Genomic DNA, 21,787 nt, shown 5'->3' with positions numbered 1-21,787 from the left:
AACTAACTTCAACATTATTAGTTTTGGTGTTGAGACCCCACCATTATTTTTTGGAAGAATATGTTGATCTAGGCTCTAATGAAAGAATACAACAATATGATGAATCTTATTGTGGGGCTTATTGTTTATAAATGATCTATCTTATTGATTGAGGATTTAGAATTAACAATGCTTTGAATATTCTAGCTAATCAATGTAAATATCCAGGCACATATAATGAGTGTTTTTGTTTAGATTGTAGTAAAGATCTACGAAGTAGCTTTGTTAATAATGATAATGTTAAAGATAATGTTAAAGATAAAGTTAATGATAATGATAAAGATAATGATAGTGTTAAAGATAAGGTTAATGATATAGATAATGATCTACGAAGTAGCTTTACTAATAATGATAATGATAATGTTAATGATTATGATAATGCTAATGATAATGTTAATGATAATGATAATGTTAATGATAATGATAATTTTATATATCTATTTGATGAAAAACATCAAAGGGGTAAACCTAACAACAAAGAAAATCCGCGAACAGACTCCGTCTGTGGTAAACCAAGCGGTTTCACCGATCTTAGTAACAATATCTCTGTAAACATAAATGAAGATCTACAATCATGGCTAAATGATGATAATATAATTACAGAAGCTACACTCCCAGAGAACTTTAGATGTATAATATCTGGTCCTAGTGAATGCGGCAAGATATTCTTATTAAAAAAAACTAATTCTGGCTAGAATATACTTTGATAAGCTATACATCATTGGTCCTACTGGTGATCAATATGAAGGTGTAGAGAGAATAAACGATAAAGCAGATGTTGAGTTTGTTAAAGATATAAAAGGTTTACCCTCACCCGATCAACTACCCAAAGACCTAGAGAAACTAATGATATTCGATGAAGTCAGTGCCAGAGAACCGGTCATTAATGAATAATTTTGTAGGGGTAGACATAATAATTGCAATATGATATATCTTAATCAAAATCTATTCAAAATAGATAGACAGTGTTAGAGAGAATTGTAATCTATTTATTTTATTTGAACAAAGAGGTAAAGTCCTCATATCTATAAATCAAGATTTCTTTAATAATGTTGAACTTAGTTATAATGATTTTGCTAATATATTTATGGAAAGGTATGGAAAGAGCCTTATAATTACATTGTCATTGATATAAATAAAAATAAACATATTAATGGTAAACTAAGAATTAATTGGGATCGGAGAGTTTTGTAGTTTAGTTTAAGTTTATATCTAGACTAGATCAACGAAGTTGCTGGTTACACCAGATGTAAGGTAAAACTTAATACATCACCATTAAAGTCTATAGGTCTTCCATGCTCATCTTTAATATGAAACTCTATATATTCTATTCTATCTTTAGTTACATTTTGATACAAGATATTAGTTGGTATAAAATTTATCAAGTAACCTGGTGGTTCTGTTAGAGTAAAAGTATATAGTATGTCTGTGTTATTCCAATTATCTTTAACACCAGATATCACATTAGAATGAATGTTAACAGTACTAAAAACCATAATATGAACAATTTTCTGAGATATATATTTACCTTTTTTATAAACTATTTTTCTAAATCCTAGTAATGAGGCTATTGAGTTTTCTACATCAAAGCTAATTGCTCCCTGTTTTATTTCCATTAAACATTTCATCGTATTCTTATTAGGTTCTATTATAACATTACCATCAGTTTCTTCTTTTATTAATTCTGTTATGTCAGTTAACTCATATGCTCCTGGTGTAATAATTGAATATAGCAATGGGATTCCTTTATAAATATAATTAAGGACAGATGTAATGTTTGAGTCAGTGTTATTGTTAGAGCTAAGAGGTTCTGCTATTGGCGAAGCCAGTTCCCGGATTGCTTCGCCTTCTATAACAGTACTAGCATAAGAATTGATTATTTCTCCTATTCACATTAAACACTGAGTTATAAACTGTTACTCTAATGAACCCCAATTTTGTTGTATTTAGTATAGGTTCATTAGAGTTAAACTTTTCTGTTGGCTTTATCATTCTAAAGTTAAGTGTATGTTCTTCTTTAGTTTTAGTTAAAGCTTCATGTATCTTTTGTAGTTCCCATAAGATTAAACTGTCAGTCATTTTTTGACTTGAAAAAAAATGGACTTTAATTTGGATACAACTTATGGTTATAAAAATGATATACACAAAAGTAAGATTATAAAATATAAACCAAATAATCTGGCAACAATGAATACAGTTATTACTAATATTAATATCATTCTCAATAGAGAAGAGAATCATTTAAATATACATGATTCATATCTAGAGATAGAGTTTTTTGTATCAGATGATGCTGGCGGTGTATTTGCTAAAAATGCTAAAATCAGATGAGTTAATTATGGTATGATTGCATTATTTAGTTCAGTTAAGCTTGAAACTAGTGGTGGTAGGACTATTGAATATACAGATCACTGTCATCCTAATCTATTGATGTATAATTTATTAACTAGTACTGATGATGAATATGAGAGTGGGTTTGTTAGAAATCAAGGTAATAGAGATAGTCAACTTAAAGGTGACTATATTGCTGCAGAACGAGGTCATATGTATATGATGATTAAGATGAGTGATCTATTTGATTTCGTAAATGATTTAGAAAAGACTATATATGGTTTAGGATTTAAATTAATATTAAAAAGAAATAATAATGTTAGAGCTCTATTTTGAGTTAATGCTGGTGCTGATGCAGTTGGTAATGATGGTAATATAGATATTAGATATATCATGGTGTGTGCCCAGTATTGATCCTAGTAATGACAATAGAATTATTGTGCAAAAGGGTTTAAGTAAAAAGAATAATGTACACTTTAGTTATTATGAAAGAAAGACATTTTATAAGAATGTACCCAATGCTATTAACTTCTTGTTTGATCTAGGTATGGAAAGTGGTATGGAAAGACCACAATATATTATAGTTGGTTTCGAAACTAATATTAATGAACAAACTCATGATGCAAGTACATTTGATATTATGAATGTTACTGAATGTTATTGTAAGATTGGTAGCGAGTTTTATCCCGAGGGTAGAATTAATATTAATTATGGTACCAAAAATTATAATGAGGCTTTTAAAGAGATTGTTAGCTTCAATGGGCTACCACATAATATAAAACCATATATATATCATAGAACATTCAAAAGTAGTTATAGAAAATATGTATTCGATACTAGATATCAAAGTGATCATATAGGTCCACAACCAATACAACTTAAATTTAAATTTAGCGCTGCAGTTGCAGATGTTATATGTCATGCATTAGTATTAACTAGAAAAGTTATGTTAATAGTGATGGTAATAAGATGGTTGATATTATATCTTAGGCCTAGTTATAGTCATTGTTATCTGCGAAGCAGTTCCTGATAGTCATTGTTATAATTATGGTTGAAACATGGGCGAAGCCCCATAGACATTGTTATGTTGAAACATGGGCGAAGCCCCATAGCTCTAAACTATTTCTTACATGTCTTAACAAAACGCTTAGCATAAATATCTAATTTCTTTTTATTCTCTTGAGATAGGCCCTTAGCTTCAAGCTTTGTCTTAGGCTTATTCTTCGAGCTTCGCTCGCGGGTGAAACCCGTAGTCTTAGGGTAAGGTTTAACAACAAAAGGATTATACTTTTTAACTTCCATTATTTTTTATATATAGAAATGAGCCTTTTACAGAAATTTAAAACTAATTCATATTGTGTTGGTGGTAGACATTATAGTGGTACTAATAACATAAGAGGTTTTATTCAAAAGGTACTAAGATGTTAAAGGTACTAAGATGTTAAAGGGTAATTGTGTTAAGTGTAAGAGAAATAAGTCAATGACTGTTAGTGATGCAACAATAGAAGCCGAGGGATAGAAAGATTTCTTTAAAAGTGTTGGCAAAGCTACGGTTAACTTTGGAAAGAAAGTTGCTAATAATCCAGTGAAAGCATTAGAAATAGCAAGTAAAATAGGAAGTGCAGCTGCATCTAGAAACCCTAGAGCTGCTTTATCAGCCACACCTGATTTAATTAAATTTGCAACTACTGGTGAAGGTATAAAGGTAGTACAACAAGGAGGAGGTTTATACTTAGGTACAAAGAAAAGATAATTTAGTTATGGCCAAGGCTAAGGTTAAGACTAAGACTATAGTTTCAATTATAGCTTTAACCTTAGCGACCTGCGAAGCAGGTTCCCTGATCGGTGTAACCGCTTCGCGGATAAATATTAATACTAATATTATTATTACTAAAAAAATTGTTATTACTAAGCACTATTAGCTTTAATCGAAAAAAAACACTTAACTTATTTTTCTTGTTCTTCTTATATTCTTCATATACTTTGACTAATTCATTATAATCATCATTACCTATTTTATTATCTTTCATTGATTTGGTATGTAGTTTATTAAACTTGTCGCTAAACTGTTTACTTAAACTATACATTTGTGAATACTTTATAATTTTATTTCCTATATTAGTATCAATTGTTTTTGATAATGAACCACAAACAGTTGCTGTAGCAAAAGCTGTTGGTATAGAATAAGGTAATCCTATACCTGTTAGTGCAACTGATGTTGTTGTTGCCGTTGTTGCTATTGATGATAATACTATTTCTGTTATCTCAGCTACGTTAATATAATTTTTATATCTACTTAACTTCTTATTATAGTTATTAGTTTCAGTTTCATAATAATTTCTAATATCTTTTATAATGTTAATATTATTATTAAATTTATTATTGGCTTGAATCTTTTCATTTCTTAATCGTTCTGATACTGATGATAAATCTGGATATAGTAATCTCTCACTCGGTGCTGTTGGATTGGTCATGGACTCCGTCATATCTTTGCTGATTTTCATTAGCAAAAATTCTTTCTATTTCTTTCATTATATTTTGTTTAAAACCATAATGCATCTCAAATCTTGCTTTTTCTTTATTATCATTTAACGTACTTCGTAAAAGTATAGCAATTATATATTGTACTATAACTTTTCTAAGAGATTTATTGTATTCCTTCATTTCTCTTAGACCGTTGGTAAATATATCATCTAAATGTATGTTAGCAATGTTTTGATTAAACTTATTATTATCAAATTTTTGTTCTTTTTGATTATATTTAGCAATAGTATCAGCGGCAACTTTATTACAAAACTTAACAATATTTGTGACTTCGTTTGCTGATTCAATAAACTCATTAATTAGTTCATCATTAACTTGTGTTTCATTTAGTTTTAATGTTTTAGTTGTGACTTTATCAAATTCACCTTTTCTTAGCTCAGTTATGTTTTTACTTAAAATATCTATTTTATTATTAGAAGATAAAAAGTTATTGTCACAAAACTCTTTATTAACAACATCTTTTTCATCTATAGGAGGATGTACATTTGTAATTTTATAGGTATCCTTCATATCAGTATTATCATTATCTTCTAGGAATAACCCACGAGCCTTACTTAGTGTTAAGTTGTTTGTTGATGTTGATCCGAGAAGCGGGTTCCCCGATTGATGTATCGCTTGGTTAAATCTATTTCTTGTCATCTTTGTATTTGTTTATAATAAGAAATGAATCCAGCTTCGCTGGCTAATGACCGGAGATCTATGTCTAATGATTCTAAAACTTTATTATTAGATTCAAAATCAAACTCGGATTTTAATAGTTCCTGTCAATAGTATTTACCTTCTATTATCTCACCATTAATATCTTCTATTTTATATGTTGGTGGTTGTGTTTTTAAAACTTCATTAACTTTAAACAATTCTCTATTCCAATTAGAAGTGTATCACTTGGAGAAGATATTACGTTTATCTGCATTTCTAACATAATCACCAACTTCAAATTTTGGTTCAATCTTAGTAGAAGTAGATATAATATATCTAACTTTATCAGGATTATTAGAAGCATCAACTGGTGTCAAATTAATTGCTGAATGAATGTTACTGTTATATGTTATGACTGCATCACTTAGTATATTTACCCAATTACCATCACCGTTGATGAACATTGGTTTATTAATTATATGTAATAATGTTCTATTGAATCTCTCTATAAACACAGCCTTTAAATCACTATAAGTAGAATATAGTTTTGTTTCGAATTCTTGAAGTAAAGATTTAAATATTTTATTGTAAAACTCACTACCTCTATCTACCCATAATTTTTCTGGTTTTCGAATTTCAGAGCCACCCTGTGGACCTTCTGATAGCATTGTTTTAAAACCTTTAGTTGTAGATAACCCAGATTTTTTCTTTAATGGAATAGCCCATGCATATTTTGTGAATATATCTATAACTGTTAATATAAACTTATAATTATTATTGTATTCACTTAGAGATGACTTATCAATTAAATCAGCTGACCATGTTTCATCTTTATATAATGGTATTATTCTTTCTCTTCTAAACTTTGTTATTTGAGGACTGAATACTTCTTTAGCTAATAGTTGTTGTTGTTGTTGTTTTTCCATCGTTATTTATTTACCATAGTTAAAAACAAAATTATCTAGTTGCTCTTGATTAATAATATTCATAGATAATAGTTCCTTAGATATATCTAGCAATTCATCATATAATCAATCATGACCAGCTTTTGTTTCTAGTATTAATAATTCTAATCTTTCTACTAAACCATTTAAATGGCAACTTCGTTGATTGTTGGGGTCAGTCTTAGTAAGACCACTAGCTTCCATTTGTTTATCAGTCTCATAATCAGTTTCTTCTTCTTCTTCTACCCCTTGTTCATAGTCACTAGTATCACGATTATATAAATATTCTTCACTGGAAGTTGGTATTGATATAACATGAGAAAAGCGTTCACCGATACTAGCAAACATTCTTCTTATAAGTTTTGATCTATTATTTTTAGTATCTCCTCTTTGTTTATAACCAATATCCCTTAAAAATTGTTTTATTTTGTTTTCATCGCCTTTTATATCTCTTTCGGTTACATCTTTATTAGTAATAAATATAGCAAAGCCCTTAGAGAAATCATAGACTTTACCTTTCATTTTTATACCATCACGGACTAGAGATACATCTACACCATTTATTTTAAATTTGTTTGAATTTGGATCAACTGATAATAATTGGAATTGTTTATTTGTTTGTTTACCCATTTCTAACAAAGTATCAATCATATCATTGTCTACAGCAAATGTTTCGCCTCTATCATCTTTAAATGTTACGGGTGGATCGGGCGTGGTTGTTAAGAGAGTACCCCGTTCATCAAGAAAGCTGCTTTGTTGATGGTGTCGTAGACTCTTTAAAGCATTAGTATTATTGTGTAGCGCGGCTAAAGTTTTGTTTTGAAGAGCTTGCACTGTTTCAGCGTTTGTATTTAAAGTTTTTGTTAGAGGATCAAATAAATCTTCTATGTCACCATAATATTCTTGTTGTCTTAGTTTATCTTCGAATCTATTTCTTCTGTTTTGTTTTTCTAGACTGTTTAATTCTATACGTTTATCTAGCTTGGCCACTTTTATATGTTGAAGAATATTATTATACTATGTATGAATTAGATCTATAATATAAAAACAATATTGCACTATGTATGAATTAGATCTATAATTATACTAAGTACTAATTAGTTTTATATTCACAGATCACTATATAGTTTAATAGCAGCTTCAATTAACATTCTATCATCATTAATAGTTAGTTCTGAAATATTATTAATGATTCTAAAGATTCTTTACTTACATCTAACCTTAATTTTATTAATAGCTCTAAAGTAGTATTATTAATTTTATTTACTAGATCTCCTTTGAATAGATATAGATTCTCATCATGAGGATAGCTTTTAATATTATTTACATAGAATCTTTTATCATCAAATGTGTTTAGACTAATCTTACTTGTTTTTGTTGTTGTCATGTTATCACCAACTTTTTGTATTCTACATTCATCTACACTTCTCTCTGTTTTATACATTAGTGACTTATAATACTCCTCATGTTTAGCATTGTTACAATTCTTTATTCCTTTCTCTTTAGTTTTATTTGGGTAGTCTTTGAAGCTATATGTCTTTGGTGTTAGGGCCACAAACTCTTCTATGATATTACTTCCCATTTCATGTTTGAATTTACCAGGTACTTTATTATTAGTTTTGATTGGTGGCTCCAGATTGGACAGATCCATGTGCTCGTTACTAACTTTACCTTCAGTATAACTTAATACAAAACTATCAGTATCCATATAGTCGAGTTGTAGATCTTTGAGAGATGGTTGAAGAATATTATAGAATACATCATACATGTGTAATTTAATTAATTCTAAGATAGTAAAACCTACATATACTGGAGAATCATATTCTATTTTTTTCTTTTTATATTCAATTTGGCTATAATCCTTATATCTAGTCATATTCTTAAATGTTGGTTTACTTATACTTTTCATTATCTTTTCTTCATCATGCAAGAACTCGCTTTGAAAGAAGTGTAGAGGATTCATGCACATTCTTCCATATAATGAGCTATTCATTAATTTCCTCACATCCTTTTCTGCTTCAGTTTTAGCTGTTGCCCTTTTATTTGTATTGTTTTGTATATAATCTCTACATATATATTCTTGTTTAAATTTAATTACACTGTATTTTTGTTACTTTTACTCCCATCTTAACATAGAACTTTAACATCCTATAATGAACCAAGTATTCTGTTTTGTTGTTTTGGTCTAAGATTAATTTCTCTGTTTGTTTTTTTTTTATTTTTCTCTCTTTCTCGGTATCCCAAATCATTATCATTTATCTTTCTCTTATTGGGCATTAGTGCTAGTTGCTCTGTTCTATCTTTACAACTATTAGTATAATCAATGTCACAAACTATATAGTAACCATGATCACTATCATCTGGAGTATTTAATATATAATCTTGAGAGGTAGTAGTAAACTTGAAATCCTTATAAGGTAGCTTTTGCATCATTGCATAGCCGTATAGGTTATTCGCGTCTATGTACCAGATAGACCTCTGGTCATCTGTGAAACGGCTTCGCCGATGCTTCGCCATTTTACTTCCATTACTTTTGTTGACTATCCTATCACCCATTATACCGCATATGCCACCTCTCTTTGCTTCAACTAAATCATCTAGCATTTGTTTATCTTGTAATGTATCAAATGAAACACCGCTTGACATTAACCAACTATCAAAACTATAACCCGGGAGACTAACGTAATGTAGTGGGTTGAGTCCAAATTCTTTCATACTTAATTTGACATATTCATTCATGCAGTAGTCTAATATTTCCACATCATTCTGTAAATACTCTATAGTTAGATATTTACCAGTTTTATGACTGTTGTCTTTATTAAAGCTATCGACTTCTTCTTGTGTTGGTAATTTATTAGATAGAGAAGATATGAAGTTTTCTATATTTAGGTTACCTATGACTTCTTGGTAGGTGTCTAAACCAAAGTATTCAAATGGATATAATGTTTTGGTTTTACACACATATATCTTTGCCATTTGATCTAGAGGCATAGCTAAGAAGTTATAACTATCTAAGAATTTGAGACAACCAATGCTAAACATCTTAGACTTACCAGCGGCTAGTGGTATGTTATCTACTTTTCTTTTATCATTATTCTGCTTAAAGAGTTCACTGTATAGTAGGTTGAAGTCATAGCCAGAACCATTGTGGAATATTACAGGAATGAAGTTTTGTTGTCATGACAATGATCTCTTACTTTATTAATACATTACCCTGCCAGATGTAACCCACACTTATTGGTATGTGTTCAGCTATTACATACTTACAGTTATTAGTCGCGACTTCAACAATGCAACATTCTATATCAGCAGTTATAATATTTTTTATATTCTGACGTTTGTGTTCATTTACAAAATAAATTTTCTTCTTAGGACAAAAAACCTCGGGTTTGAAAGAGTTTTTACATTCATAATTGTCGTATTTAATTTGTGAATCAAACCAATATGTACATCTATCACAGTAATAGAATTTGCGATTCATTCTATTTGGTCGATCTAACAAGGTTTCTATGTTTTTAATTAGAGCACAATGTTCTGTAGTACCATCTCCCCAAACCAATATACTGACATCTTTTCTATCTTTATCAAAATCCTCCACTGGTTTAAACAATTCTACTTTGCCCCCACCACAAGGTGTGTATACCAAAATATTAATATTGTACAAATTCTGTATTCTTATTATATAAGCAAAATCATCTTCATCTCGTTGTCGTGCTTCAATTAGATTATTTACATATTTACTCTCGCGTGTTGCGTGGTCCATAGCAGGATGTAGCCAACAGTAATAGTTAGTTGCAAGCAGTTAGTTGCAGGAGTTTTTGAGATCAGGGGGTAAATCTATATAACTACCAATAGATGATTTAGTTGGTTCAATATTTATCTGAATACCTCTCAATCCAAGAAATTCGAAGTCGTAGCCATAATCTTCATATATTTCCTTTTCGAAATCTAGCCATTGTTTGAAGTCACCGTAATCATATATAGCCTTATTAATAATATAGTCGGTGTTGAAGAATATTTTTGTAATTTTAACTTCTTCTTTGGTTCTCTTCTTGTACTCACACTCGGCCGTGACCATATATTTAAAACACTTAACTTTTCTAAACTGATAACAGTTTTTAATTTCCTCTAATGAGTTATTAGTTGCTTCGCCTATATCTTCAATGTAATTCATACCTTTATCCGTAATATAAAATTCTCTCATGTTCTGACTTGAGTTTATATCAAAGTCTTTTGTGTTTTCTAGATACATGCGATTGTGACTATATGAATGAGTAGTTAGAGCTACTTTACTTCTAAATTCTTCATGACATTGTTTACATTCAAACTTTATTCTGGTGTAGATATTGTCGTCGGGTTTAGTTTTAGTTTTAATAATATCTTTAGTTTCAGTTTTAGTAGGTTTGACATACATAAAGTCTCCATCCGAATCATACATTTTCTCTATAGTTTTAGTCGAGGCTTCAGTTTTAGTTGAGGCTTCAGTTATAGCCTCATCCAAATCAGAATCAAACATTTTCTCCAATAGTTCCATAATTGGAATCGTATGATTGATGTCGGTATAAACCCTTCTTTGTTTCAAAGGATAAATTACAGACGTCGCAGAAGTTCACACTCGTGACATTACTGTTTGTTGAGTGAGACATGGTGTATTTTATTAGGTAAAAATTTGGAAAAAATAATTTTTCGAAAGTGAGAAAATGAAGTGTGACAAGTGTAAAAATAAGCCTTGGAAAGAATGTTGTAATGATTGCAAAGAATTAGAATATTGTTGTTATATATGTAAAAATATAGTTTAAGTAAAAAATTATATTAAACATTTGGGAGACCATTATGATAATCCAGATCAATATCTGGCGTGTAATATGTGTAAAGTTTACAAACATATTTCTTTCTTTAGGTTTAGAAATGGAAGATGCAGATTGTGCATCTATCCTAATAGATATAGATAAACACATACCAAAGATAGATTGAAGGAATATGCTGAAAGGTTTAATATAAAAGTGTAGTATAGACAAGAAATAATATTTTGTGATGTACATTAGTGAATTTGCAAACGAGCTTATTATTATTTTCTAGAATTAAGCCATTTCATAATTTAATCATAGACTTAGAGTGAATATGTAGTAGTGGATAAAACAGGGATAGCAACAAGCAGTAAAATTTGGCCCGATTAGACATGCGCGATTAGCGTTAGGAGAAAGGGTCAAATTTTACTGGTGGTTGGTATCCCTGTTTTATCCGCTACTAACCGGGCCAGGGAACTGAAACAGCTCAAAACAAAAACTTGGGATTTATTTGCCCCCCCCCTCCAGCTTGGCACTACTTTGAGACCCGCAAAACATTGGGGTGGTTGGGTTGGGGAACAAAAAAAATTGTATGACTGACTTTGATGCTGATGGTGTAATAGTCCTGTACACAACTTGAGCAGAAGACATGATCACATGGCTCAAACTTCACACACCCAATTCCCGATTTCTCTTCTCCACAAACATCACACTCGTGCTCACCTGTCAAAAATTATTTTCACATCTTGCTTCAGTTCTGACCATTGAGAGAGATCCTGCAAGATTTCCTCATGTTCAATAGCTGGATCACTTCACTTTCTATGTGCAATTTATTTTCGAACTCCAGGCCCGCTTCTAACACGAATTACTGGTGTCTTTTACACCAAATGAATTCAAATTGAAAACCAATCGCATTTTTAAATCAAAAATATGCCAGCTTTGTTACTTTCTTATCTTTCTCGTGAACGATCTCTCTACGTTTGCTTAATTCACGATTCAAAAGGAAATTGTTAGCGCATATCATCACCTCAAAGCGACAGGGGATTAAAATGTTAAAGTAGCGCGTCTGGGAGGTTGCCAATAATATTTACCCTAATAAACGGCGTGACTTTTATCCAGTTTTACCAAAACTTACTTTTGAGAAACTCTTCGCGGAGTTTGTCTTCGTTGTGACTTTTCAGGTATCTGTACAACTGGCAAGAATTTGTAAGCGTCAAAGATTCTGTCACAAAATCTTTCTCGTTGACATCAGTGAGTTTGAAAAATCTGTCGCAGTCAATCTCTACCAAATTTAACTCCACAACTATTTCCTACTCAGCTGTTTCCTCAAACCACTCCCCTCATTTTCATTTATTCACACTTCCAATCAAGGGACAAGTGTTGATTTTCAATCAAGTTTTGGAAAAAATCATATGGTGATTTAAGACAACAGTTAATATGTCTCCAATGGAGGTTTCGACAACGGTACACGGGTGAAACGATTGCACCACGGAGTCAGAGTATGGTGCTACGCAAGAGCGCGAAGCTAATTTTTATCCTGACGTATCTGATCACGTCAGAATAAGAATAATTTTTTTCCTCGCTAACAACCTCTGTACGGCTTTCAACGCTGACTTACTGTTTCTTCCGGTGCAAGAGAACATCAATGGACAGAATGGGAAAATAGCCCTCTAGAATTCAACTATTCGTTGTCCTTATTTCAATTTGTAAATGGTTTCGTGATATTCATAAGAATCTTGTGTTTTTGCGGCAACTTTTGCCAAATGGATTTATCATTCTCACCTCAAAAAAGTGTCACTGAAGCATGAGCCAAATAGCCAAATTCCGGTCATATTTAACTGACCATCGTCATCAGTTACGGTTCTTTATTTCCAAAGGCTGTTCTCTCTGAGTCTCTACTTTGCAATGGTCGCATGCTTCATTGAGTAGGTTGTCAAGTGAGTCACGTATATCATGGTGCCTGATATCGGTACAGCCACATTTTGGGACAATGAAGAGCTATATGAAAACTTCTTCAGATACACAGGTTGATGGTATTTTAATGCCATTTGAGGTCAGTCCATCTTTTAATTCTCCCTGGTTTAAATCAAAATTGAATCAATTCAACCAGAGATAATTCAGCGAGCACAATGCTCCTCGTTCAATCTTAAGATCTAGGGGAAATGTCTCGTTTTCATCAATGGTATCTTCAAGTTCTAGAATTTTCGCAAGAGCCAGTAATTGTTCTCTTTTTCGTGGATTTTCTCCAGAAAATGTTCTTGCATAACAACTGCCTTTTGAGCACTATTCCCACTCAAAGGTTCACAGAGTTGGATCGTGAGTAGATCAATGAGTGAAGAAAGAGCCAAGCCATACATTATTGATTGTAAGTGGATCCCCCCTGTGTCATGCCTTTATTACCTTTATATCGAAAGATCTGATGGTGTCTTCTATGAGTTTGAACGACAGCCTAAAATGATGGACAAAGTCCTGCAACGCTTTTTAAAGCAAGATCTTGAATATTACGACTTTTGAATGGGTTCCTTGCATCAACAAATAGAAGGGCTTGTTTTCATCTTGGCAGCAACTACAAAGAGCGTGAATGACATTGCATGTTCAAGGCCACTCTTTTTTCTGAAGCATAATAGTTGTTTATGTTCACCAATCTTCTGAAGACCTTCTTGTACACACTTGATAACGCTTATGTGTTACTTTTTTAACACCTCAACAATGCAAATTTCTTAAACCAGTGCACGTATCTAGTGCAATCAAGCAGCAAGCGTTTTGAGGAGCCAAAAAAGCGAAATCTTTATTCCCAAATCTGAATGCAAGCTCCTGCAATGCTTTACTAAGAGCACTTGATGAACTCTTTAATCATGTTACTGAACGCCCCCATTCGGCTCCGTCAAGGCCAGGGGAACCGTAAAGAATGCTTGTATTTATCGCTGCCCATCTAATATCCAATGCATGATAGATGGAAAGGTAAATCACGTTCTTTCATGTCTGATATAACAAATTTAGGATCCACTTTTTCACTGATTGGATGCTTTTCGATTAAAGCAATATAACTTGTTGAGTTTTTCTCTGACAGTCAGTATTATCAGATGCAGATAGGACGCCACCTTTCGCATCGTCAGACAAGCAACTCCAAGTGCTCGATACCTTACCAGTTTCTGTATCAATGGCCTCATTTTCTATAGGTCTAACGCAAACTTTCCTGGAGCGCTTTGGCTCTTTAAGTCTAACTGTTGTGAAAGTCCTTTGCTGTTTAATAAGTAGCATTTCAGTTAACTAAGTTCGACGAAGAGGATAAAGCGGAAAAATAACGCTATTATTTGTGCTCAATTTACTAATTGCAGTGGTAATCAGGGAAGTTATAGACCTGATTTTATAAATAATGGCCTCTAGTCTAGGTAGGCGCCGTCGTGGATCCCAATCTGATTCAGTTGACGATGTTAGCGAGACCGAATGCGTTAAGCCCTATTATTATTCTACGATTGAAGAAATCATTATTTGTAGTGATGACATTGTAGCTTCAGCCGGTAAATTGAAGAAAGATATTGTGCATTCTACGAGAATGCGCGAGTCAGCTTCGGCACAACACCAAATTCGATTACATTTATACACTATCGAAGAGATCAACGACAGCGTTAAAACTGTTAAACCAGTTAAACGCGATTGGTCTATTATTGTGAGGAAAATTTATCTGAGAAAGAGTTTGACAATAATGCGAAAAGGACAGTTGTCTTTTACAACATTCTCAGTCTTTTGCAATAAATAATTGTGGGAACTACATACAATCCATGCAGTCTGATAACAAGGTAGTTCAGCAGTATTTCAACAAAATATCTTTCAAGAACAATTTTGATCGTAGGGAGGTTATGAGTTGCGCGTACAATCTCGAAGGTACTGGTCAGTTTATCCACCAAAAATTTCTGCTGAAAGAAAGCTCTCGAGAACAATTTATTCGCTGTTAGACACAAACTTGTTGAGTCTGGTTTCCTGAGAAAGATGTCCGTATCCGAAATCTGAAGTTTTTTTTACTTGTCTAAGGAGATCAAAATACTGAAGGCACAAAAACATCGTATCGCAACTCTCATATTTCTACTACCAGTGGCAATTGACTATCTACTACTACCACCCTTATTATTCTCTTATTGAAGTGCTGTAACATCTGCTTTTGAAAAGCGCACTAATTTGGCCAAGTTAAGCAGTGGTAACCGTGTTGTTCTTTTTCTGACTGAGACCTGGCTATATGATTCTATAGATGACAGCATTTTATCTCTATTCAATTGTTTTATTATTTGTTCACAAATTGACAGATCTTGCAACATCGGTGTTGGTGCAGCTAATCTTACTTAAGTTTATTTACGATGAGACATCTATCTATTGTCATCACCCTCTGGATTTGATTATTCATCGGCCATAGCAATACTAATGCGTAACAGATGTTTCTCTCTTTGTCTCATTATATCTTTGACCGATTAGCACTGCATTTGTTGTTCTGAATGAAATTTTAGCTGAATTGCGTTCTGAACTGACCAAGTTGCAAGACTTACCAGCAGCTCAGACCATGAAATTATTCTATGTACTAGGTGATTTCAACATGCCTGGTTTGGATTAGCACACAACGACGGGTATTAAAACATAGCTCGATTAGTCACCCTCATCCTATTCGAGGTCGTCTACATGAATTTGAGAAAATTTCCTCTTTTCGTGATAAGACTTTTTTCTGTAATGATTTCAACAGTTCATCTTACTTTGTATCCAAGTGGTAATATCACACATTTTATTTTTACCCTTCGAAAGATGATACATCTATATTACAGCTTTCTGATTGAGCAAATTGCGGTATATTTCAAGCGCAAAACATTGTAGCGCTTACCTGTTCATTTCTATTCTTCACATAGCGTTCATTCTCTTAACATTCAAAAGAAAGACTACTTATTGCCGATGTGCTAAGAACCCTAAAGCAAGCAATCTGCAGAAGTTGCAGGATAATAGAGTCTCCTTGCAGCATTCTACTGAACTTGAAAGTTTATTCTATGATTGTTTCGAATACTGAATGTCGCTCATTTCTAACCAGTCTATGCACCTCTCATTACCGCACTTCTATGCTTCTCACTTCTGTTATTTATCGAATTCTCAAATAGCAAACGCTTTCAATACATTCTTATCTAATTTTAACGAGAAGAGAAGCACAGTCTTTTGTTTCGACTCTGTGTTCTATTCAAGATTTCCAAGCCTAATATGGCAATGAGCATACAAGGCCTCATATCTAGTACCAAAACAGCCAAGTATAAGCCATACAACGGTTTACCTGGAAAACTGCTCGGCAATTGTCCGGCTCTTTCTGGGTCCCTCTTGTCATTTGCAATTTAATTTCAATGACACTTCAGTCTCTTTTCAATGGAAAATTGCTTTTGTTCATCCTCTTCATAAAAGGGTAAGAAGAATTGCATTGACATATCCTGCAGCTAGATTACTAACCCAAGATATCCCTTATTTTCTAGAGGCTACCAATTGAATTCGTTAATCAAAACGTGAAACATTTTCTTCATCCCAAACAGTTTAGATTCCAATTCAAAAAAGAGCGCTCACCCAACTGAAAAATTTTATAGAAACCATACAATGTCAGAATCCTTACAAGCTCTCTGTGGAGTTCCTCAAGGATCTGTTTTTGGTCCACTCTTATTCCTAATTTTTATAAACGATTGGCCTAGAATTTTTTAGAATGTATTCCTTTTTGCCGATGATCTGAAACCGTTATTTGAGTCCCTGAATTTCAATAATGATCTGGCTAAACTGGAGCTCTGGAATTTTGAACATATGATCATACTGAATAGCCTGAAAACGAAGTCTTTCATGTTTACCCCTTCTGGGCAGCCAGATTCATCTCTACGTGGTAATGCTTTTTTAAATTGTTCATTTTGTATATGGGTAAAAAATTGATCCGCAAGTCAAGTGGATCAAACACTGAAAGCAAGCTGGTGTATTCTAGACAAGCATTTTGTCGGCTTAAGAGTTCTAAACCGTTCAATCGTGAGAGCAATGTCAAATAAAAGTCGTTTTGTTGTTATGTTTTATCGATCTTATTTTATGAAAGTCGAGTACCGCACACTGATAAATCATGGATGAGGCTTGACAGCTTACATGCAGGTCACTTTAGATGGATTTTTTGCAACAGATTTTCGTAAATTGAGTTACTTCGGTGGAAGATTTTTTACCGATAAGTTTTCACCCGCAGCTACCGAACCTGACATTTTTTCATCAAATTTCTCAATGGAAAGCATGACGCTGATGTTTGGAAGTATATTAAAGCAACCGCCAAAATGGCTTCTTTTCGTTCAACATCACACAACCTCTTTTAACTTCAACAACTCACCTAAACTAACCATAATACTTTCTTTGAGCGTGTCAATTTTCCAGCTAATTTTCTGCAACGACATGGAGTCATAGACTTTTGAGAATCTCTGTCCACATCAGCCATTTGTTGACATCTTATCCTTAAGCTTGATTCGTCTTCCCCGATTATTCTTGCCCGTTTTATATATGTTGTCAATGTAACAACTGTAGAACTTTCCAAAATGTGTCTTAACTATTTTTGTAAAAAAAAAAATTGAGGTTTTTTAGTACTTTAATGTTAGATGTCTCTTTTGAGAATTAATGTACACGTCGCGATACGCTTGTTCGAAATATAAAACTTCTCTGCTACAATTTATCATTTCTGCATGATGGTTGGAGCTTTATTTGCAAATGAACATTACCGAGTCTCCTTGTTTCGCTTTTTAAACTGACGCATTATTAACAGTTATTCTGAAAAATTTGAGCACATCTGTATGAGTAAAATTTACGTTGTCCAGGGTAAAAAACAAGACACGTCCGCTTGGAGTGAATTACCTTACCCCCAGTTTTATTGACAATTAACATCAGAACTTCAAAACAACGAAGATGTTCCGCGAAAAATGTGTCTTAATTCTAAAATGGTTGGTAGCTTTGTAGAAACAGCTGTTTGCCTGTAAGTACTGGATCCAGCTAAACAAAATTTCCGACTGCATACTGTCCCACAGCATTTGCATATGCTCTGACACTTCATTTAACTGTGCGTCGTCTAGCCACACGGAGTTAACAGAAAATTCAGGACATTTGTGATGTTCGGGGTAGGAGGGTTCCAAAATTACATTAAGGTTTGTATTTGGCAAAAATTTGATATTTGTTCGGCTTTCCTCGCCTGATGAATTTTTCCTTGAATCTTCTGTGACATATATTGAGATTTCTTCATCAACAATAGGCTCAATATTTACAGATACCTGATAAAAGCTGGATTCGTTAATTTCTCGTTTTGATATTTTATCACCTCCATAAATTTCACTTAAAGCCATAATTTCGTCATCACGCCGAGATGAGGCCATTCATCTGAAAAATTAGTGATTTGATTTTGTGATCATTTCCGTTTGTGCCCTTCCCCAGTTTGTTAGGGTCCCCCAGTTACAGAGCACGAGCTATTACATAGTGACTCATTAGAAGTCAATTAAATGACAGCTCCTCCCCTAAAAGGGTGGTAGTCGGTCAACTCGGGGCGGCAAGTCAGCTCATATATACATTTATAAATCGTGACAATTGTCAAAATTAGAGCATCAAAAGCGAGAAAGACTAACAGCAGAATTACGAACAAAATAGAAGTGCGAATCAGAAATCAATTCCGCGCATGGAGCGTGCGCCACGGAAGTAGAGTATCGAATTAGGCAAAGCGCGAAACTTATGTTTGTCCTAATGTAGGTGATCACGTCCAAGTGATATAGGTGAACCCTATTTCTCATCGCTAATTATGGTAGCCAATCTCTGCATGTAAAAATATTGCACGTGCTTCTTGGGGGAGGGGGTGCGAATAATATGCACCCACTAAGCTAGGGGGTACAAACGGAAAAGATATAGCATGCGCGTCTGGAGGTGCAAATTATATTTCGTAATCCAATGTCCGGCAACAATTCTCTTCAAGTCTATGCTTTCCAGCAATGGCTGCAACGGGGATCTTGCTGGGGGCATAAATGCATGAGTTTTTTTCCGGCAAGAAGCAATCTGTGAAGCGATTATTTAACACATTGAATTAAAAGAGTGAAAGTTTTAGTTAAATTTTTAAAAAAATGAATGTTTTCCATTTGTTCTCATCCTCCTTCCCCGCTTACCGCTTAGTGGTACACATTTTTTGCATCATTCAGACTCAATCGCCGTATTTTTACAATGATTAACAATGTAATGGCTGTGTACCTGGGCGTGCATCAAATTTCTTTCCAATTCTTGAGAAGCCATGTTTTTTTAGAACAAACTATACACACATGTTGACAAAAGTAAACACACAAAATGCATTTTTACAAGAAAAACTGATCGATTTAGAAGCCAATTTTAATCAACATGTAACTTTGGTCGTTTGTTACAGTTTTTAAATCAATCGATGCCTAACTTTTTAAAATCTCAAACCTGTAAATTCGAATAACCCCAAGGTTAAAGTTACATGTTGTAATATCAATCAAACATACTACATCTTTCCCTTGAAGAACTAAATATAATATTAAAAAAGTTTTTAAATCAATCGATGTCTAATTTTTTTTAAAAATCTCAAACATGTAAATTCGAATAACCCCAAGGTTAAAGTTACATGTTGTAATATCAATCAAACATACTACATCTTTCCCTTGAAGAATTAAATATAATATTAAAAAAGTTTTTAAATCAATCGATGTCTAATTTTTTTTAAAATCTCAAACCTGTAAATTCGAATAACCCCAAGGTTAAAGTTACATGTTGTAATATTTTAAATCAAACTTACTACATCTTTCCCTTGAAGAACTAAATATAATAATAAAAAAATTTTAAATCAATAGATGCCTAATTTTTTTAAAATCTCAATTATATAAATTCGAATAACCCCAAGGATAAAGTTACATGTTGTAATATTATAAATCAAACATACCACATCGTTCCATTGAATAACTAAATATAATATTGAAAAAACTAAGTTTTCGTGAATTATTTTATAAAAATAAACTTTTAAAGCCTTCAATTTTTTTTGTCCATTGGAAATCGTTCGTGTCTCTTTTGCATCACTTCCTTCAACTGTTTTGAAAATTTTTTCTTTGATTTTTCCTTTACCAGAGCTCTTGGAAGTTTGTTATATTTCCCAGGGGAAGTTTCTTATAATTGAAATTTGACTCCATTTCGATTTTTATTTTGTTGTGAGATAAAAAATCATATGTACGATTATTTATTTTAATTTGAAGGTCTCCGATAATTCATAATTTTTTTGGTCTTGTATGTTTGTTTGTTGGAAAATACTGAAAAGTCTGTTTATTGAAGTTTTTGCTATTTGAAGTTCTGCCGGAAGTTTGTTACTTTATAGAAATAGTTTTTGAGCACTGTCATTTTTTTTTGAAAAAAGCGAACTTTTTTACACCATCCAATTTGTTTGTTTATTCTGTCAATTGAGTAGGATGGAAAACTTTGGAAAAAATGCACTAAATTCTAAATGCGACAAAACAAGTGATCTAAAGGCATTTATTCGAGCCTTTAAAGGTGTTTGATTGCGTACCAAATAAATTGATCTGATAGTTAAACCCATTTTGCTGATTATTAAATTGTTTTTGGTATGTCAATTCTTTGCCAAGAAAAAGACCTTTGTATCTGCATTTATGTGTTGGTTTCAATTGATGACTTTTAAACTCAACGCAATAGACAGGATGCAATTTTAAATTTTTGAAAAACATTAATTTGTTTTCCCTTAATCTAGAGTTAATTTGTTTTGTTTCATATATTTTTCAGTTTTCATCAATATTTTTTAGCCTTTGCTTCAAAACACTGTTCATTTTGTTCATGACATAAAATTGATGTGTCATCTGCATTTTGTGAAATAATCAAATTTTTCCCTATTTCCTCACTGAAGTCTGTTACATAAAGTATGAATAGTAGTGGTCCTAGTACAGAAACTTGTGGAACACCGTGATATATAATTGTCCAGTCGGATTCAACTATTCCGTTTGTAACGCAAGGTTTCCTGTTAATTAGAAAAGAATTCAATAAGATTCTTGCGTTTTCTCCAAAACCAAATTTTTCAATTTTTTGAAAGTAAATGTCCAAGGATATTGAGTTGAAAGCTTTCGCTAAATCCAAAAAGATTGTTAAGATTATATCATTTTCTTCAAAATAAAGATCTATTTTCTCTGTCAGTGGAATTTTTGTATTAAGAAACAATTTTTGTATTTGGAAACCAAATTGATTTTTGTGAATTATTTTATTTTTATCTAAATATTCCGACTTTTGGTCTAAGAGAAATCTTTGAAAAGTTTTAGCTAATCTTGGAGTGACCGAAATTGGTTGATAGTTTTCAGGTTTATGCCTGTTGCCTTTCCTATAGATGGGAGTGATATAAGCGTTCTTTAAAAAATCAGGGAATGTGTTTGCGTTTATACACTCGTTAATAGCGAACTGTAATTGGTTCCTATGGACAACTTGCAATCTTTCAATGCCCAG

At 32.6% G+C, this 21,787-nt stretch overlaps 1 protein-coding gene across 1 annotated transcript in view; it reads right to left on the bottom strand.

Annotated features, from left to right (window-relative positions):
* LOC142349977 (E3 ubiquitin-protein ligase RNF14-like) overlaps positions 1 to 18,700 on the bottom strand; it is a 28,675-nt gene extending 9,975 nt beyond the window's left edge. Inside the window, exons 1-3 of the mRNA XM_075401848.1 lie at positions 18,280 to 18,700; positions 12,420 to 12,594; positions 11,886 to 12,007 (exon numbers count right to left, since the gene is read on the bottom strand). Coding sequence (XP_075257963.1) covers positions 11,886 to 12,007; positions 12,420 to 12,594; positions 18,280 to 18,675 — 693 coding nt within the window. The 5' untranslated portion in view covers positions 18,676 to 18,700. The remainder of the gene's footprint in view (positions 1 to 11,885; positions 12,008 to 12,419; positions 12,595 to 18,279) is intronic.
* Between the last annotated feature and the right edge of the window lie 3,087 nt (positions 18,701 to 21,787).

Source organism: Convolutriloba macropyga, chromosome 11 (genome assembly GCF_964194025.1).
Source record: "Convolutriloba macropyga chromosome 11, txConMacr16.3, whole genome shotgun sequence".
NCBI classification, from domain to species: domain Eukaryota; kingdom Metazoa; phylum Xenacoelomorpha; order Acoela; family Convolutidae; genus Convolutriloba; species Convolutriloba macropyga.
Note: the sequence above shows the minus strand (reverse complement) of the source record. Positions and strands in the feature narration are given on the sequence as shown.